The sequence below is a fragment of the Lytechinus variegatus genome, chromosome 17, assembly GCF_018143015.1.
Source record: "Lytechinus variegatus isolate NC3 chromosome 17, Lvar_3.0, whole genome shotgun sequence".
Taxonomy (NCBI): Eukaryota; Metazoa; Echinodermata; class Echinoidea; order Temnopleuroida; family Toxopneustidae; genus Lytechinus; species Lytechinus variegatus.
In genome coordinates this window covers 22,651,583-22,669,481 of record NC_054756.1, presented here as the reverse complement: position 1 = coordinate 22,669,481, position 17,899 = coordinate 22,651,583, and the positions used below count along the sequence as shown (strand labels likewise).

Below are 17,899 nucleotides of genomic sequence, written 5' to 3'. Positions count from 1 at the left end.
TGCAACAAATACCTTCATCAAGTGTTCATTGGTGTGCTATTCTAGTCACCTGGTCTATTCAATTTCTTCATCCTGCTATGTAAGGCAAGCTTACGTAATATCTTGCTTTGAAATCTGCCTATCATGATGAAAGAAATTAAAGGTCATTTGACCAAAATTGCCCATGAAGTAACTACGAACTGGTCTATTATTACCCAGGGATCATACGTACCAAGTATGAACATAATTGATGCTGAAATAAAGATATGAGAGCATGTTCAACGAGGGAGATGACCACATATCATTTGACCTTTGACTCATTTATGCACTGTAAAAACTGTGGTGTTAAAACTGACACCAATTGGTGTTAATAGAGGACCACACCCTGAGGTGTTAAAACAACACCCTAAGGATTGAACATAACACCAAAGAGTGTAAATGTAACAACCATAGGTCTTGTAATAACACCTATAGGTGTAAAACTAACACCACCAATTTAACACCGGTGTAAAATAACTGGTGTGGTCCTCTATGTACACCGGTTAACACCACAGTATTTGCTGTGTGATCTCCTACCCCATCATCCTCATGGACATGTGGTATTATTCAAGGATCATATTGACCAAGTACCGTATGAACATACCTGATGCATAAATTAAGAAATGAGAGCAAGTTAGATATTAAAAAAAAAACTAGAAAGGAGTCTGATGATTAATATTTTCTAATTTGGTGCCATTTGGTGCAAGCCTATTTTTACCCCCTGACAAAAACAATTTTCGTGGAGCGCCTCTGTGCTATTTCATTACTTTTCGTGGTTATTCAACCGCAAAATACTAATTCAATTAATGATATAACAACAACACATTCAATAATATACCTCTCCCTTTTTGGATAGTAATATATACCATAATGACCACAGGTGGTTTGCAACTACCATGACCACCTGTAGCCTTTCCAGTCATTCTTCTTCTTCTTATTCTTCTGCTGCTGCTGCTTCTGCGATTCTTCGACTCCTCCTCCTCCTTCTTCTTCTTCATCATCTTCTTCTTCTTCATCATCATCTTCTTCCTTATTTTCTATTTTATGTTCTTCCTCTTCCCAATACTTTCAATTGAAGAAAAGAGTCATTGTATGAGCGTAGATACTTTCTGATGTACAGTTGGTGATTATGTAGCTATATTGATGAAGCTTTACATATATCATGTTTGAATTGTAGTTTTGCACGCATGTATTTATATCCTCTTTGCAAGTCTTGGCTTTCATTTTCGAAAGCGATACCAGGTTAACGACTCTATGCACTAACCAACGACAGCGTATGCACCCACACGTGCGCGCATGTCCCAAAACATTACATAAATTTACAAACTTTAAGATTTGTTTTAAAAAGACAATTAGTAGGAAAGGCAGCTTTGATATTAAAGGGATACTCAGGCCTTTAAATATTCATATCTTAATAAATGAAGAGTTTAGTTGCAAAAGGGGTTAGGTCCACCTTGGACCATTCCGAGAAGAAACATCTTTTTTATTCTCATGTATTGCAATATTCTTATGACAGTATGAGAAACTAAATTGTCATGATGTACTACTTTATCGTGTGAACATAAAATTGGGTATAAAAGAAATCTATCTGTCTTCCATTTGTTTTCTATATTTTTTTAACAACTATCATTGTGGACCTTACCCCTTTTGCAAGTAAACTGATATGAATCCAATATCTTTTGATTAAAAAGGTGATCTCTTTGCCACTTTCATTCACGTTTTCATTTGAATTTCATATTTTCTTTCGGATCATCAGAGTGACTTAAAATTTAGAGGTTTAGAGACAGAAAACAATAAAATTTATGAAAAATTGACCTATCCCCTTTTGACAAATGAGATCTTCAGAAGAGTTTTGTTGCAAAAGGGATTAGGTCCACTCCAAGAATATATGTTTTTTACTTCTCCCATATTGCAATATTGTTATGCGAAACTGAATTTTCATGATACCCTTCCATGAGAACATGAAATTGGGTTTGAAAGACATCTACCTGTTTTCATATTTTATATGATATTCTTTTCCAACAAAAAATCTGTGTGCAACTAAACTGATATGGACCTAACACCTTTAGAAGAAAGTGTTTTTTCTTTGCCATTTTAGTTCACTTTTTAATAGGAATTTCAACTTTTCTTTGGTTTGATCTTATAGAGCTACTAAAAATCTATACATTGAAACATACAAATTAAACTTAATGAAAAATGGACCTGACCCCTTTTGCAAGTGAGCTCTTCAAATATAGTAAATTTCACAAAGCAAAGTGCTGAAAATGTCAGTAAAATAGGATTACACATAAAGCAGTTATTGGATGCTAAGTTTTAGCATTATTTTGTGACAATAGTTAAATGCACACCATCATGACTATTCATTAGGTGGGCTGATGATGTCACACCCCCACTTTCCTTTTTTATGTTATTACATTAAATCATAATTGTTTCATTTTTCATTTATGTGTGAATAATATGTTTCCTCTATAGTAAAATAAGGTGCAGCAACTATTCTCAAATGCACTAATTAGTTGCCAATCCATTTTTTCAGTTCTTGGTAGAAAAAAATGAAAACAACTAATTTCATATAATAAAATACAAAAAAACAAGTGGGGATATGACATCATCAATTTGCGCATCAAATATTCATGAAGACGTGCCTAGACCCGTCTCACTGAAATTATACTAATCTTTAAAATTCAATAACTTTGTTTTTCGTTGTCAGGTTTTGATCAAATTGTCAGTGTTTTGTTTGTCTGATTTTTCTTTATCTGTTTAAATCATTCCGTTCTCAACCTGGAGCATCTCTTTAAGATTAAGTGTATTATTGAATGACCTTACAAGCTAGCAACTCGCCAGTAGGTGAACTAAGATTTTCAAATTACATAAAAGAAATATAACAAATAAACATTAATAAATGATGATATATGGAGATAAATTAATTATCGAAAATGCTACAAAAAAGGTTTCTTCAATAATTTATCCAAATTACTTATGGTTAATTGAATAACGATGACTGGCATGATGGAAAATTCATCTGATAACGCTGATGGCACTTTTTTTCTCTCTTCCTCATGCCGCTTTCTAGTCAGACTGCAGGTCCCAAGAAAGTGGCTTCTTTCATCCAAGTGATATTCATGACTGAGATGTTTTGCATATTTAATGGGCTTGATGCGGACCAAAACACCTCTTTTCATTCGGTCATTGCTGCTCTAATTGTGCATCGAATTTCATGAATTTGGTACCTTTGTAAAGAAGAAGAATCATTCTATTAGTTCATGTGTTTGGATTTATCCAAACATTTTGTAATACAGGTTAAAATTTTTATCTAAAATATGCTACAAAATAAAATTTTCACCTGATAAAAGCTGTTATTTTCACACTTTATTTTTGTTTGAGCCCAAATGATATTTATATCATGATAAAGCTGAATATGTATGCTTTGAAGTGATATAGGCTTCAAAATAAGAATTGGTTTAATCGGGTCAAGATCACACTTTTCATTTGCCAAGTACATAAAGCAGTGTGGAAACAAGAATACTGCACTCTGACTGGTCAAAGAGACCACACAATGGCAAATTCCAACGGTTTCTGTGCCTGGGTTCGTGGGAAGGTCACACTTCCCATGTGGTAATCTCCTCAAATACCCCGCGCTTGTTGTTCTGTGAACCTTATCCAGCCAATCAGAACTCTGGATTTCATGCAAGTACAAAATTTCAGAAATTTCGTCTTGTACCTTGGTGGGAAAAGTGTGATCTTTACCCGATTAAAAGGTGCCGCATATCAAGAGTGGCATTGTGAGAAAGTACAGACGTTCAGCTTTATGGTGATATAGATATCATTGAGGCTCAAAACAAAAGTTTTGCACAATTTGCAAAAGAAAACAGAAGAAGAAAATTCAGTTTTGAGGCACATTTTCAGGCCAGAAATTTACTTATTTAACAAAATATTGTATACAAAATAAATGACCGATCTGATGGTGTAATAATATTTCATTTAACTTGAGGTTAAAACAGGTTAATTCTTAGAGAAATTAAATCTCACGAATCACGAGATTTTGCAAGGAAGATTCAGCCACGAGATGATTTGGATGAATCTGGCCATTTTGCTCACTAGCATAGGGACCTGCGGTCTGAGTGTTTCAACACAGAAATTGATTGTGTTTGATTGATTCGGAAAGGTGTCAAAAGCATCATCCAATATTACAGTTGCGTGAACGCTATGGAGCATTTATGAAGTATTTCATGCCTTTTTATTTCTAAAAATTGGCCTCATAAACCCATGTAACATGTTGAGTCTTAAAGAACAAGTCCACCCCAACGAAAAGTTGATTTAAATAAAGACAGAAAAATCCAACGAGCATAACACTGAAAATTTCATCAACAGGATATGCACATCCTGTTCGGTATGCAGATGAGGAAACTGATGACATCACTCACTCACTTTTTCTTGTGTATTTTATTATTTGAAATATGAAATATTCCAATTTTCTCCTCATTGTCCTGTGAAACAAAGTTTTATTTCTCACTGAACATGTGGAGTTACCATTGCTTAACTTTATATGGTTCAGTCAAGTTGGTCCTTATTGTCAAATCTGTAAAAAATTGAAATATTGTATTATTCAAACAATAAAAAACAAGAAAATAGTAAGAGGGGGACATCAATGTTTCTATCATATGCATGTGACTAAATTGTGCATATACTATTTTGTAAAAATAAGCGAAATTTCAAATGTCATAACTTTCTTATTTTAAATCCTATTTTCATGCTTACAATGTCTGGATTTTCTCTGTTGATTCAAAATAACTTTTTTTCTGAGGTGGACTTGACCTTTAATTGTCCCTAGTTGAATATTATTCTCTCTGAAATGATACTGAATGGACGGACCTGGACGCAAAATCGAATGAAATATCAACAAAATATGCATTACAAAATTATATGCCAAATCTTGCACGGACTAGTGTAACACTTTCATTTGATTGCAGTCCTCGAGATCTTGCCTTTTTCTTTATTAACCCTCAGCAATTCGGTGGATTCGCAATACGGTGCGCCATCTATCGTTTGCAATACCTTGCGAATTATTCAGCGCTGGCCGACGTGGCGATTGGTTATGCTGTTTACTAGGGTCCTGGAGGTGGGAAACAAATTTGTCCGCATATTTATGTGCGAAATTTTTGGTGAATTCCTGTCAAGTGGTTCTTATTTTTAAGCATCACAGTCACATTATAGTACAGTTTCACTGTGTGCTGCCTGCTCCCTTGTGCGATGTCGACCGCTAAGTTTAATAGACAATTCGCTGCAGCCGATAGATGGCGCAACATAGTGTGAATCCACCGCATTGGAAGTAGGTGCCGTGGCCGAGTGGTCTATAAAGGCACCTGGCTATACGTAAAAAGTCCGGGATTCGATCCCCGGCTGCGACACCTTTGCATGCGAGCAAGGCATTTAATGTACAATGCTCTTTTTTCCTGCTTTCAAATAATTGGAAATGCTATAGGCAGGATAGGCATTATTGCTATCTTGGTGTGTACTTGTTTAAAAAAAAATGGAAGCATGTTCTAGTATTTTCTTGTTGTGGGGGGTGCAGGATAGATAGAGGGGAGAGAGTGAGAGGTGGGGGGGTGGAGAGAAAGGACTGTTGAAAGGACATAGGACAGGGTTTGTGTGCAGCTTGTGTATGCTTATCAAATATCTATTCCTGCCCTTCCTATCATTATTATTTTTACCGATCAGCAGTTCAACTCGTGGTATAAAAATTTTCCAACTGCCATGTGTCATAAAGGAAAAACTACCCCCTTGACATAAATCATAAAAACTTGTTTAATCACGTTTACAACAGCACGAATACTTTTGTATTCGGATGGTTGGATAAACAAGGAAAAAACTGTAAATCATGAACTGTAAGATCGTAATGCATTTCATTATTTGTGTGTATGTGTTTGTCTTCTAATCATCATATTTTTTTCATTAAATTAATCGCAACTACTCAATCATAATATTCACTGATGTGGGTTATAAACGTGATAGTCTATGGTGTAACTAGCCGTATTAATGATATTCGACTTACACTAACACCTGAACAGGGCTATGTATTGAACATTTCGAAAACGGTAGCAGGAACATCTTAGAACCTTTTATGATATAACAATTCACTTCGTCGAAAAATAACACATGAATAGTAAAGTTTGTTGCAAATCATTCGGTTTGGGCAATGCGATCACCATTGCATGGTGTATTCGTTTTTATACGCCCGTCTTGACGGTACGTATTGTGGTATCACGCTCGGTGTCCGTCCGTCTGTCCGTCCATATTGTAAACGCGTTTAAAGTTCAGTTTAACTTAACATAGGCTCATATAATTTGGTATGTATAATACTAGCATGAATCCAAGGAAGCCTATTGATTTTAAGGTCAAAAGGTCAAGGTCACAGTTAACCTATTTTCATTGTACTCTTCTGCAGTCCTTGTAAACGCGATAACTTCAGTTTAACTTAACTTAGGCTCATATAATTTGGAATGTATAGTACTAGCATGAATCCAAGGAAGCCTATTGATTTAGAGGTCAAAAGGTAAAAGGTCAAGATCACAGTTACCTATTTTCATTGTACTCTTCTGCAGTCCTTGTAAACGCAATAACTTCAGTTTAACTTAACCTAAGCTCATATAATTTAGTATGTATAAATCCAAGGAAGCCTATTGATTTTGAGGTTCAAAGGTCAAGGTCACAGTGACCTATATTTCAGGTGAACTTAACCTAGGCTCATATAATTTGGTGTTGTATGATACTAGCATGAATCTCAAGAAGCCTATTGGTTTTGAGGTCAAATGGTCAAAGGTCAAGGTCACAGTGACATATTTTCATTGTACCCTTCTGCAGTGTATTTTCATTGTACCCTTCTGCAGTCCTTGTAAACGTGATAGCTTCGGTTGAACTTAACCTAGGCTCATGTAGTTTGGTGTGAATGATACTATCATATAGCAATTCTATTGATTTTGAGGTCAGAAGGTCAAAGGTGAAATCGCCATCTTCCACTTTTCTTGCTTGACCAATAGCTCCATTTTCCGTCTTACAGACGGGCGTATTATGTGCTCGCCTAAGCGACACTCTTGTTATCTATGTGATACATGCTCGTATCACCAAACATTTTCTGATTTTATCATGTTTACTCAGAAACTAAAGGTTGAGTATTATCTATCAAATCTGTGGGGAACATTTAATAGCGTTGTTTGTGCTTACCTGGCATTTCTCATTAAACATGATCTAAGCACGATAGGTCTTTTTATTCTATTGCGTATACATGATTGAGGAAATGTGGAGGAAATTGGGCTCAACATGTTCAAGGACATCAACAAGCTTGGGCATATCGTTCTTTGTCAACTTGAATGATAGATCGTTCGAGAGAACAACCAAAAAAATAATAAAATAAATCGTTATTGCTTATTTAAGATACAGCACCGAATGAACAATTAAGCGGTGGAATCTGCCAGCATGATTTCTTCCAAGTTACTTTTCATTTCTGGGCTATGGGGTGCGATAGCGGGCTATTTAGCATATCGAACAGCGTACTCGCCATTTGGAAGCTTGGAATCTATGATATATGGTAAGTAAATTCAAACTTATTATATGGGGATTTTATAAGTTTGTGAGTTTCATTCTGACTTCCCACCAATGAGAACCATAAAAAGGAAATAGCATAATCGCACAAGTGATAATGAACCCTCATGTTTGAAATATGTACACAACTATACATATATTTATATTTTGAGAGTGTGTCGAGTGATACAAAGAGTCAAGACAAAGCACATAATTAGCATAGGCGGACCAGGGGGGCAAAGCGCGCCCCCCCCCCCCTATTGGCGGAGCATAAAAAGAAAAAAAAAGAAAAGAAAGAAAAAGAAGGGAAAAGAGAGGAGAAAAAAGGGAAACATAAAAGCAGGGAGACAAGTGAATATAATGAGATGAGGGGAAGACTTGGAAAATAATTTTAAAAATTTTTCATGTCACTATACAGTATAAATCTTCCGCTCGCGCTCGCATTGCCTTTTAGGTGATTTTATTGTTTTTGTTACAAATTGATTTTGAAAAAGTGCTCTGTAAAAATTTATGTTTATCTTCTGAATATTTTGATTGGTCATTTGATATTTATATTTCAATGCTAATTCTATAACAAACTACTTAAAATCCCCATTTCATGTCAGTTTGTCAGAAATTTCGGCTCGCGATTTGTGCTCGCATTGATTGTTGAAATGATTTATGAATCTTATTCATAATTACAAAAGAGCTTTAATTGTCCAGTTTTCAGGCCATAATAAATTAACAGATTTCGCGCTCTCTTTAGGCTAATTAGATTTTAAAAAAGATACTAAATAATAATCAAATTCCCTTTTTTCAGAATGAAACATCGACAAGTTTCATCCCCCGATTAGGAAGAGAAATAGCAACAAAGTCATCATTTTCATATGATGACATAATGTTCTCAGATATCATATTTATTTTTAACTGTGATTCATATCCACCTCACAATTTTCCTACAAAGTGCTTGAAACAAAGATCTTAAATTTACTCTTTTTCAGACCGGAATATCAAATACTTTAAGCTCGCGCTTCGCGCCCATTTTACTGATTTTCATGATGAAAAAAGGTGTTTAGAATGCCCAGATTCTAGATCGAAATTGGAAACATGCGCACACAGGACTGGTGTATTCAGATACATAGCTTGTTCTCTATTTAAATCATTATGAGCCTTCATATCCAGTTTCAGATCAGAATATCAAAAAGTTTCTGCTCACGCTTTGCACTCGCATTAATAAAGTAGGTAAATATCAAATTATACCCAACATTTTTCATCATTCCCAAATTATGAAGAGATTGTGCCGTTTTTAGGTTTGAAATCTCAACATTTTCCGCTCGCGCTTAGCATCAATAGTTTGGTTATATACTTTTACAGTTCATGATTACAAGAAGTGCATAGAACGTTAATTATTAGGTGATTTGCGCTCGCATTATTTGATCATTGAAATATGTATCGTCTTAATGGCTAACTGCAAAATGTCCTTAAAACTTTTCCCCTTTTCGACAAAGTCAGAACGCATTCTAAAGATTTCTGCTCGCAGTAATTATATAGTTATATACGCATCTTGTTCAGGTTCACAAACATTGCCCAGAATGTTCAATTTTCAGGACAAATTACATGAAATTTCAAAATTATTTAGCTCGCACTTCGCGCTCACACTATTTAAATAGGGCTTATTAGATTATTACACATTTATGTTGTTTATAAGAATTAAGCAAAAAATTAGTGTAAGGGCATGGGAGTTTTGCCCCCCCCCCCTAAAAAAAATCACGATCAAGAAAAAGAAATAGAGAGGGAAATAAATAAAGGTGACAGATAATATTTTTTTTCAAAATATTATGTCAAAATCTATCACGAACTTTGATTTTTGTAGTAAAAATGTCAAAATTTTTGCACACTCGCTTCGCTTGCTCATAATTTATCAATTTTACGCGATACGCCATATCGAGCCCCCTCAAAAATGTTTGCTCATTACGCCACTGGAACAACCCCTTCAAGAAAACAAACAAAAATTAACTTTGAGCGGCCGATCGGGGAAAATATAGGTGAAAAATTTTTCGCCCCCCCCCCTATTGGCGGATGCTGGATCCGCCCCTGGATTAGTGCCAGAAAACAAGTCACCAGTAGTGCGAAAAGTTGTGCGAACAGCTTTATGACAAATTGATCAGAATGGTCTAAGACAAACTCATGTAAAGGCAGGGAAGATTACCTCCAACCGGGCCTCTTACACGTCCAATATAACAATCACCATGCCTTCAATGGGTGATTTCAAGTCCGATGTTGGCCTTGGTGTTGAAATTTAGATTCCTTCCCCTACCTCTAAAACTTATTCTGCGTTTGTAAAACTGATCCAGATCACAACTAGCTCAACAACTAGTGACGGAGTTTCCAGGACCATCTTCATTTTATGTTTGGTGTCATAATCGTGTAAAAATTGACACCAACGACAAAAGGTCAACACTGAACTTGAAATCACCCAATGACGGTGACGCGACATTTTCTCCCTGCGACCATTTGCTCCGGGCTTAATTTCGTCTAAGATATAGGGTTAGGATTGCAATAGGGTTTCATGTTAGGTTTAGAGTTAGACTTAGGGTAAGGTATAGTGATAAACCCAGGGTTGAAGTTGGTCTTTCGATTTGTGTGTGGTATTTGAAGCGGAGCGTTTGTCATCGGAGGAAATGTCAATGAGCAATCATGACTGTGTAGAAGGGTAGATCTGACGGTAGGTGGTCGCATGAAGTATAAGTATAAGATAAAAGCAATATCTCTGATTCTTTTCATTGCCTACTTCTAATCATTCTCTAGGTACTCCTGCTTTTACATCTGCCTGCCTGTCGTTATTTTCCCTGTGGATCTTGACACTTCGGCCATCGCCCCATCGAGGTGTTTTGTCGGTCCTCCATCAACTGTACTTTGCTGGCATGTCTTACATAAGAGGAAGGTATCACCTTCGGGGACTAAAGGAAGGTTGGCGAAACCCGCGTCGCGCTCAGGAAAGGTTTCTTAGAAGAATTTTGGAAGAGAATGGAGATACCGACTATGGACGAAAGCTAAAACTTAAGAACATTACGAGCATGGATGATTTCCGAAAAAGTCATCCGTTAACGACCTATGACGATTACAAACCCTACGTCGAGCGTGTTATGGCTGGGGAGCGTGGCGTCATGACCCAGGTGATGCCGAATGCATTTATTCAAACTTCCGGTACGACAGGTCCATCAAAATATTTTCCACAGAGAGACCACAGGCATAGCTTAAGAAGGATGCTAGATATCATCTATAGTAATCTGCACCATCTTTGTCCACGTCTGGGGCTACTCCAGAAGAAGTTATTCCACTACGTCCAACCAATCATGACGCGAACTAAAGGTGGCGGGAGTGTCAGGCCTGCTGTTTCAGTTTACGAAGAAGATGGATTCACAGAAGCCTGCCACACCACACCTCCTGCAGGTTTTTGCATTCAATCCTTCAACCAGGCAAATTACATTCATCTCCTGTTTGGCCTCCTTGATCGGAATCTAGGAGCAATTGGTAGCCTTTTTATAGGTGGAATTGACGCGATGATGAAGCAGTTGGAGCAAAGTTGGGAGGAAATCGTCTGTGACATAGAGTCCGGAACAATCAATGAAAATGTGAAATTCACCGACGATGGCATCAAATCATCACTAGAACGGGCGCTTGGCAATGGTCACCCGGAGAGGGCGGGAGAGCTTAGACGCCAGTTCATGAAAGGATTTGACAAAAGTATCATCAGAAGGGTTTGGCCGAATCTGGAAGTGATATTTTCCATAGACAGTACTGGAATCTGGCCGCAATTCAAAACAAAATATGCCGAAGGTTTGCAAATAGATCAATCTTCTGGTTTGTTTGTTTGATTTTCATTTGTTTCAATTTTCATTAACACATCTTTGATTACCCTGCAAAGTCAATCTTAAACAGTGCTATTTTTAAATAAGTTAAATATTCGAAAGATCTTAGAGGTTTTGTTCGTTCGCTAAATAGGTCCCCTTACTTTGACTTTGGCTAACCATAATAATAGGTCCATGTGCTAACTACGCCAAATAGTCATTCTCATGAGAGTGTAAGTAGTGCGATGTAAAACGACGCTGAGGACCGGATGATTATGAAGGAAATCACGATTACCAAATCGATCAGAAATTTATCACATGCAACACACAATAAAGCATTGTTCAATATACCGTGCACGATAATTATCTTTACGGATTTCCGTGATCATGATTATGCTATGATTTATTGTCTGTTATTCTCTGAAGATATTCCACTAGTGAACTTCGGATACGGAAATTCAGAAGGGATGTTTCTCGCGCATTCCCCTTGGTTTCATGAGGATAACCGTAGCATGGTTCCTTTTCCAAACTTTGCGTTCTTTGAATTCATCAGACTTGAAGACGCGTGAGTAAATTTGTTATCATCATACATGGCACAGTGGAACAAGCTGACTTATGTGAAGTTTGACAAAACAAAATACCGATAAAGTTATAAGCGATTGAATTTTGAAAGTAGATATAATACTTAGAATATACTCAAATTCGCAATGTGAACCAAATGGTGGGCGCTGATGTAATGCTATAGTTTTCATTGATATTTTTCTCTTAATATTTTTGTTTTACCTTCAATCGGCTGACAAGGGTCTTATTTTGCTGACTGCATCATCATCATCATCCATGTACATGTCGGTTATGTCTGCTTGTGTGTAGTTGTTTGCTAATGTATGTTTACATTTTTCTCATTCTAGGAAAGAAAATCAGCCTCGAACTTTTCTCATCGACGAACTAGAGATCGGAAAGGAGTACGAGATCGTCTTTACCCAAGATAGTGGTCTCTATAGATACAGGGTAGGGGATGTCATACGGATAACCGGATATCATTACAACTGCCCTACCTTCGAATTTATGTATCGGTGAGTTTCACATTATTTTCATTAGTTATATTTTTTCTGTAATACCGAATTTCATGAAGAAAAAAACTTTGCTATTATTCACCAAAGCCCACATTTTGTAACCGCCCTCGTATATTTCAAGGGGAGAGCGGCATGATTGGGTGACTTGTGCACTCCGGGAATTTTACATTGCGTATAATATATACCTCTTTCTTTTGGCACTAACTTTAGTTCTTGTAGAAAAGAGATCTAAAAATGCCAAAGGTGTTTTTTATTCACCCGTTTATTTGTATTTCTACTGTTTTATTACTTTCTATTTATCTTTTTTTCGGGGTTTTTTCTTTTCATATGTTTGTCAATGATTTTGTTTCTTTTATCGTAAGGTAGGTTACCACATATATACATGTATATTTTTTTGCTGTATCCCGTAATCCCGTTGCAAACCTATTTCGTCACTAGCCACTCTACAACACGAAGGATTATCGAAAGCTTTCGACGTTTTAATCAGTTAATTGCTAAGCTAGGTGTTCAGAGCGCACACAGGGCACACAGCCTAAGGAATTACTTCCTACCGGTACCCATTTACCTTATGTGGCTTGAGTGCAACACATTGTGGATCAGTTTCTTGCTGAAGGAAATTACGGCATGGCTGGGATTCGAACCCACGACCCTCTCTTTCAAAGTCCGGAGACTAATCCACTGGGCCACAACGCTCCACAGTGGGATACCAGAAGGCAAAACGTTTCCTTCTTTGCATTAAGCATTTAGGTTAGAAAAAGGAATCCTTCTTAACACTGGACTTTTTGAACATTATTTCATGGCAGGATGGGGTTGATGCTGAACTTGCGCTATGAGAAGATGAACCAGGTTGTTCTAAAGGAGGGCCTTCAGTCGGCTGTTGGGCAGTTCAATTGCATTAGACTAGTCGATTACGCAGTGGCTGAAAGCACAATCATTCCTGCTTCATCTTCAGGTATGTATGCTTAGATAAGACAGTAAACTTCATTAAATTTATGTTGTATAACAATGATGACACTTATAAAGGCTTGTTGTGCTGATCTTTTCGATCCTCTAATTTTTATCGAAACTAGTTTTCACGAGCCCGCTATCCACATCACATCCATCTTTTATTTACAACGGGGCTTCTTGTTTTTTTATCCGTTGTTTAGCCTTCGAAGGGGGCGAAGACATGCCATATTATGTCATGTTCTTAGAACTACGACAGGAAGAACAAATGAGAGAAAATAAACAGAGCGAGTTTGTGGATGCTGAGCAGATCAAAACTACGGTAAGTGATTTGTCTTATGTTTAAAATATCATAAGCTGTTTATAAAGCATTGTGCCCAAGTTTGCATGCTGAGCAATATACTCACAGCAGAACGTTACGCAATTCGTCCGAATCGCGCAGATTTTCATTATTTTATTGCTCAGATATCGAGTATTAGCTTTTAGATTCCTTGTAATTTTTGATGCAGCATTTAAGCCCAAGTTCCGCTGAAGAGTGGACAATCTGAGTTAAAAGCTAAACTATTTTATATTTTTAAAGAGTACAATTACTCAATGCTGGTGATTTGTTGTGCTCGTCCTCTTTAGATCGACAATGAGCTGCGGGCACGTAACAGCGACTACCATCGGCTGAGAAGAGAGGGGTCCATTTCACACCCTCGTATTTATCTCATGAAGCATGGCACATTTGATGATTTGAAGCAATACGTGGTGACAACTACCAACACGACTGCGAACCAGTATAAAGTGCCTCGGAGAATCCGCACTCTTGATACTTTCAACTTCATGTATGATCATGTTTGTTAGAAGGTACCACGACATTTGCTCCTGCGACATTAACTTTGATCGGGGGCCCGTTGCAGAAAGAGTTGCAATCAATCGCAACTCTAAAAATCATGCGCAATTTGATTCTCGACCAATCAAAAACGCGCATTCGGGACTTGCGCATGATTAGAGTTGCGATTGATTGCAACTCTTTCTGCAACGGGCCCCCGGGTCTTTTTTGTGTGTTCAGAATGATGCTAAGATAAGGATTACATGTAGGGTTTATTTAGTGGTAACATGTTCAAATGTTAGCTTTAATGTTCGGCTTTAATGTGCAGATTTTTTTCCTTCAGAGCAATCGTCTCCGGATCAAATGTCATGGAGCCCGCCATATGCCTACCAAAAGGTACCATTATCATGTCACACACTTGATCTTCATACATACTTCACACATAAATATGAACACTTTTTTCAAAGTTTACATTCTTAAACGTATTGGGTATAATTGCTCCATGGGGGTCATCATGTGTCCAACCAACATTTGGCATCTCTTTTGTGCAATTTTATTTATCTAGTGTGATGAGAATGATTTTGCCCATTTTTAAGTAATTGCTGCTTATTTTTCAACCTTACTGGACAATATGCTTCCCGCATTGGGTAAGCTAAATTACTGTCCCAAATTGGTCAGACACATAATTACCCTCGTGGTGGAAAAAAATACCTTATACTTTTTGCAGTGTAATAGCGGGCTCCACTTGCTATAAATTGCCACCTTTCGCAAACCACAGGGACAGAAACGTTAGGCCCCCCTAACACATTTTTTTTTCTTTCAATAGCATTTATTTAATCATCTGTATATACATTTCACATTTACATCAAAATACATTAAACATAATCAAATAATACATACGGAAGACGATACAGAGATTTACCAGTACAGTTTTTGTTCATTTCTAGCCTTCTCCGCAATTCTGATTTAAATAAAAGCGTTAGATTTGATGGTCTATTGTCTACTTTCCTGTAATTACGTAACAAAATTGATTTATATACTGTCCAAAAGGCTATATTAATGATATCATCTAATTCTTTGTGCTCGTTATTTTTTATCAAAAGATCGACATCGATAACAACGTGTTTATTGAAGGCTTTTTTGATCAACCAAATTATATAAGACCAAACATTTTGATTCAATTTACAAGTAATCAAAGCGTGTGTTATGTCTTCTTCTACATGGCAACTATTACAATAAGCATCTTCGCTTACGCGCCATTTACATGAATTTCTTTTCACAGGCAATATATTATACAATATTTTGAAATTAAATGATCTAAGTTTGTTTTCTTTTACTGTTAACAAGTTTCTCTCGAAACAAATATTCCAGCCTATATTCATTTTCGAAATATTTTCCCAAAAGAAACAACAACGTGAATTTGACCCTTCAAGACGTATAATATAATTGTAAAAGTATCTTGAAGGTACATGGTCCAGACATTTTACTGAGTTACCTATTTTTAGTCTGGGTATATCAAGATGCGCAGATTTTTGTAGGTTCTTAATAAAAGATTTTGAGAGCCAAATTTTTGGTATAGCTTGCCTCAATTTTGAATAATAAAAAATGACAGATCTTTTACTATTCTTAAATTTCAACATTGATGAAATTTCGGATACATCTTTAAAGCCTCCATCAACATTCAAAATGTCTTCCAAGTATATTATTCCGCTATTGTACCATTCCTTGAAAAATAGTGGTGATTTATTAAAAACAATATAATGATTGAACCATAAAATAATTTCAACCTTATGTTCTTTTCTGAATAATATTTCTTTATCAATCAGACTAACACAAAAGTTAACGATTAATCATACACTTGATTTATAAGATTAATTGTACATTACAGTCATAGAATCAAACGTAGAAAACTGATCTACAATCATTGCTAAGTTTTGTGTTAAATGCCCTTATAGATCTGCTTTTCGTGTGCGAAATTCTTTCACGCGACACCGGCACCTTACATGCATGTACGTTACGACTGATGGTCATCATCATATATGCCTCCTGAGCCGGTGGCGAGCCTCTACTATGACAGCTGGCTGGAGATATTCGCAATGCAGGGCCCACAATAGATTATGACATGGATAAGAAAGTTTTTTTTTTTAAACAAAACGAGTACATATTGAGTGAGGAAAAACTTACTGAAATGAGGCTTAGTTATAGATCATTACAGACCATCGATTCGATATTGCATTTAATGTGGATTTTTGGTGGATCACTGGCAATTCTATGGGTCAGATCACCTCTCCAGCCGAAACCATTTCGCATGCATTGATATGTACAAAGTATATGCCATACGTCTGAACTTGCGGGGTTTTTTTTCTTTTGTTTACTCCTAAACAAACTATATGCCTCTAGCACACAATGTAATGGGCATTATGTTTAACTTTCCCCAGAAACGGGTGATTAGATTCAAAATCCCGGGGGGACCACTTCCATTGATGAGTGAATACCAGGCACGACCGTGGGGTTTCGAAAAGCACCCTAAAAAGGGGAGCAAGTCTTTTCCAGATTATGACGAATGCATCTCTTAACAAGTATTTGGCTTGTGAAACCCTACAAGTATTGAAAATATATCCTTTTTCAGTATTTAAAACATGGTTTTTGACACCCTTAAAACGTGACATGGTCCTATACGTAACGTACTTGCCCTCTCTGTCCCCCTTTACGCGTGGTCGCGACTGGTATCCACTTATCAGCGGCATCTCGAGCTCTGAAAGGAACCAAATGTGGCTCTTGAAAGTCGTCCAAAATCGGATATATCGCTGTTACCATAGTAGCAACCAGAACTTTGCGCACGAAACGCATATTGAATGTTTCCGTTGCAAATGCGAAACGAAAAAAAAATCATGTCACACAATTTTCATTGCAGGACAGAGTTTTACGACCATAACGACGGGCCCAAAAAGTCTCTTTTAAAATCAAATACCGTCGTAAATAAGCGTTCGCGTTCTCCAACGAAAGGTCGGGAATGTTTCTTTTAAGACTGCCTACAAATACTTCAAGTGATAAAATACAGCTTAGCCAATCAATCAGCAGTTAATATTGGTAATTTCTGATCCTGCAATGTAAAGGCAATTAGTGTGGAAGCGCCGTGGTGCAGCGGTTCTGACTCTCGCCTTGTTATCAGAGGGTCGTGTGTTCGAATCCCACCATGGCCTAGCGTCCACTGGCAAGGTGTCAATCCACACTTTGTCAATCTCACCCAGGTGCTAATTGTGTTTGGTTTAGCAAGTGTGCGCCTAACACTAACAGGCTGATTGAAATGCTATGAATCCAGTGACCGGATAATAATAATCGTAAGGCGCTTTGAGCAGTCCTAGACTGATAAAACGCTATGTAAATGCCAATTATTGTCATTATCATTATTATTATAATAATTATTATTATAATTATTGTTATTATTATTGTGAGAAAACATACTCAGACCATGCTCGAACCGTACCACTATTATACTATGAAAGAAGAAGTCCTTCCTATGCTCGATGAAAGTACATTACCCTGTGTAGTATCTCCATCGGAGCCCTAAAATGAGTATAAAAAAAGGCTGGGACTATTCCATAATCCCAAATCGTGCTTAAATATAAAAGAACTACACATCA

At 36.9% G+C, this 17,899-nt stretch overlaps 1 protein-coding gene across 1 annotated transcript; it reads left to right on the top strand.

Annotated features, from left to right (window-relative positions):
* The first annotated feature begins 7,292 nt into the window (after positions 1-7,292).
* LOC121430510 (indole-3-acetic acid-amido synthetase GH3.3-like) lies at positions 7,293-14,360 on the top strand. Its single transcript, XM_041627791.1, has 7 exons — positions 7,293-7,600; positions 10,381-11,412; positions 11,850-11,988; positions 12,332-12,496; positions 13,300-13,448; positions 13,645-13,763; positions 14,069-14,360. Exons 1-7 carry the CDS (start codon positions 7,489-7,491, stop codon positions 14,285-14,287), a joined length of 1,935 nt encoding a protein of 644 aa, XP_041483725.1. The 5' UTR covers positions 7,293-7,488; the 3' UTR covers positions 14,288-14,360.
* The last annotated feature ends 3,539 nt before the right edge of the window (positions 14,361-17,899 follow it).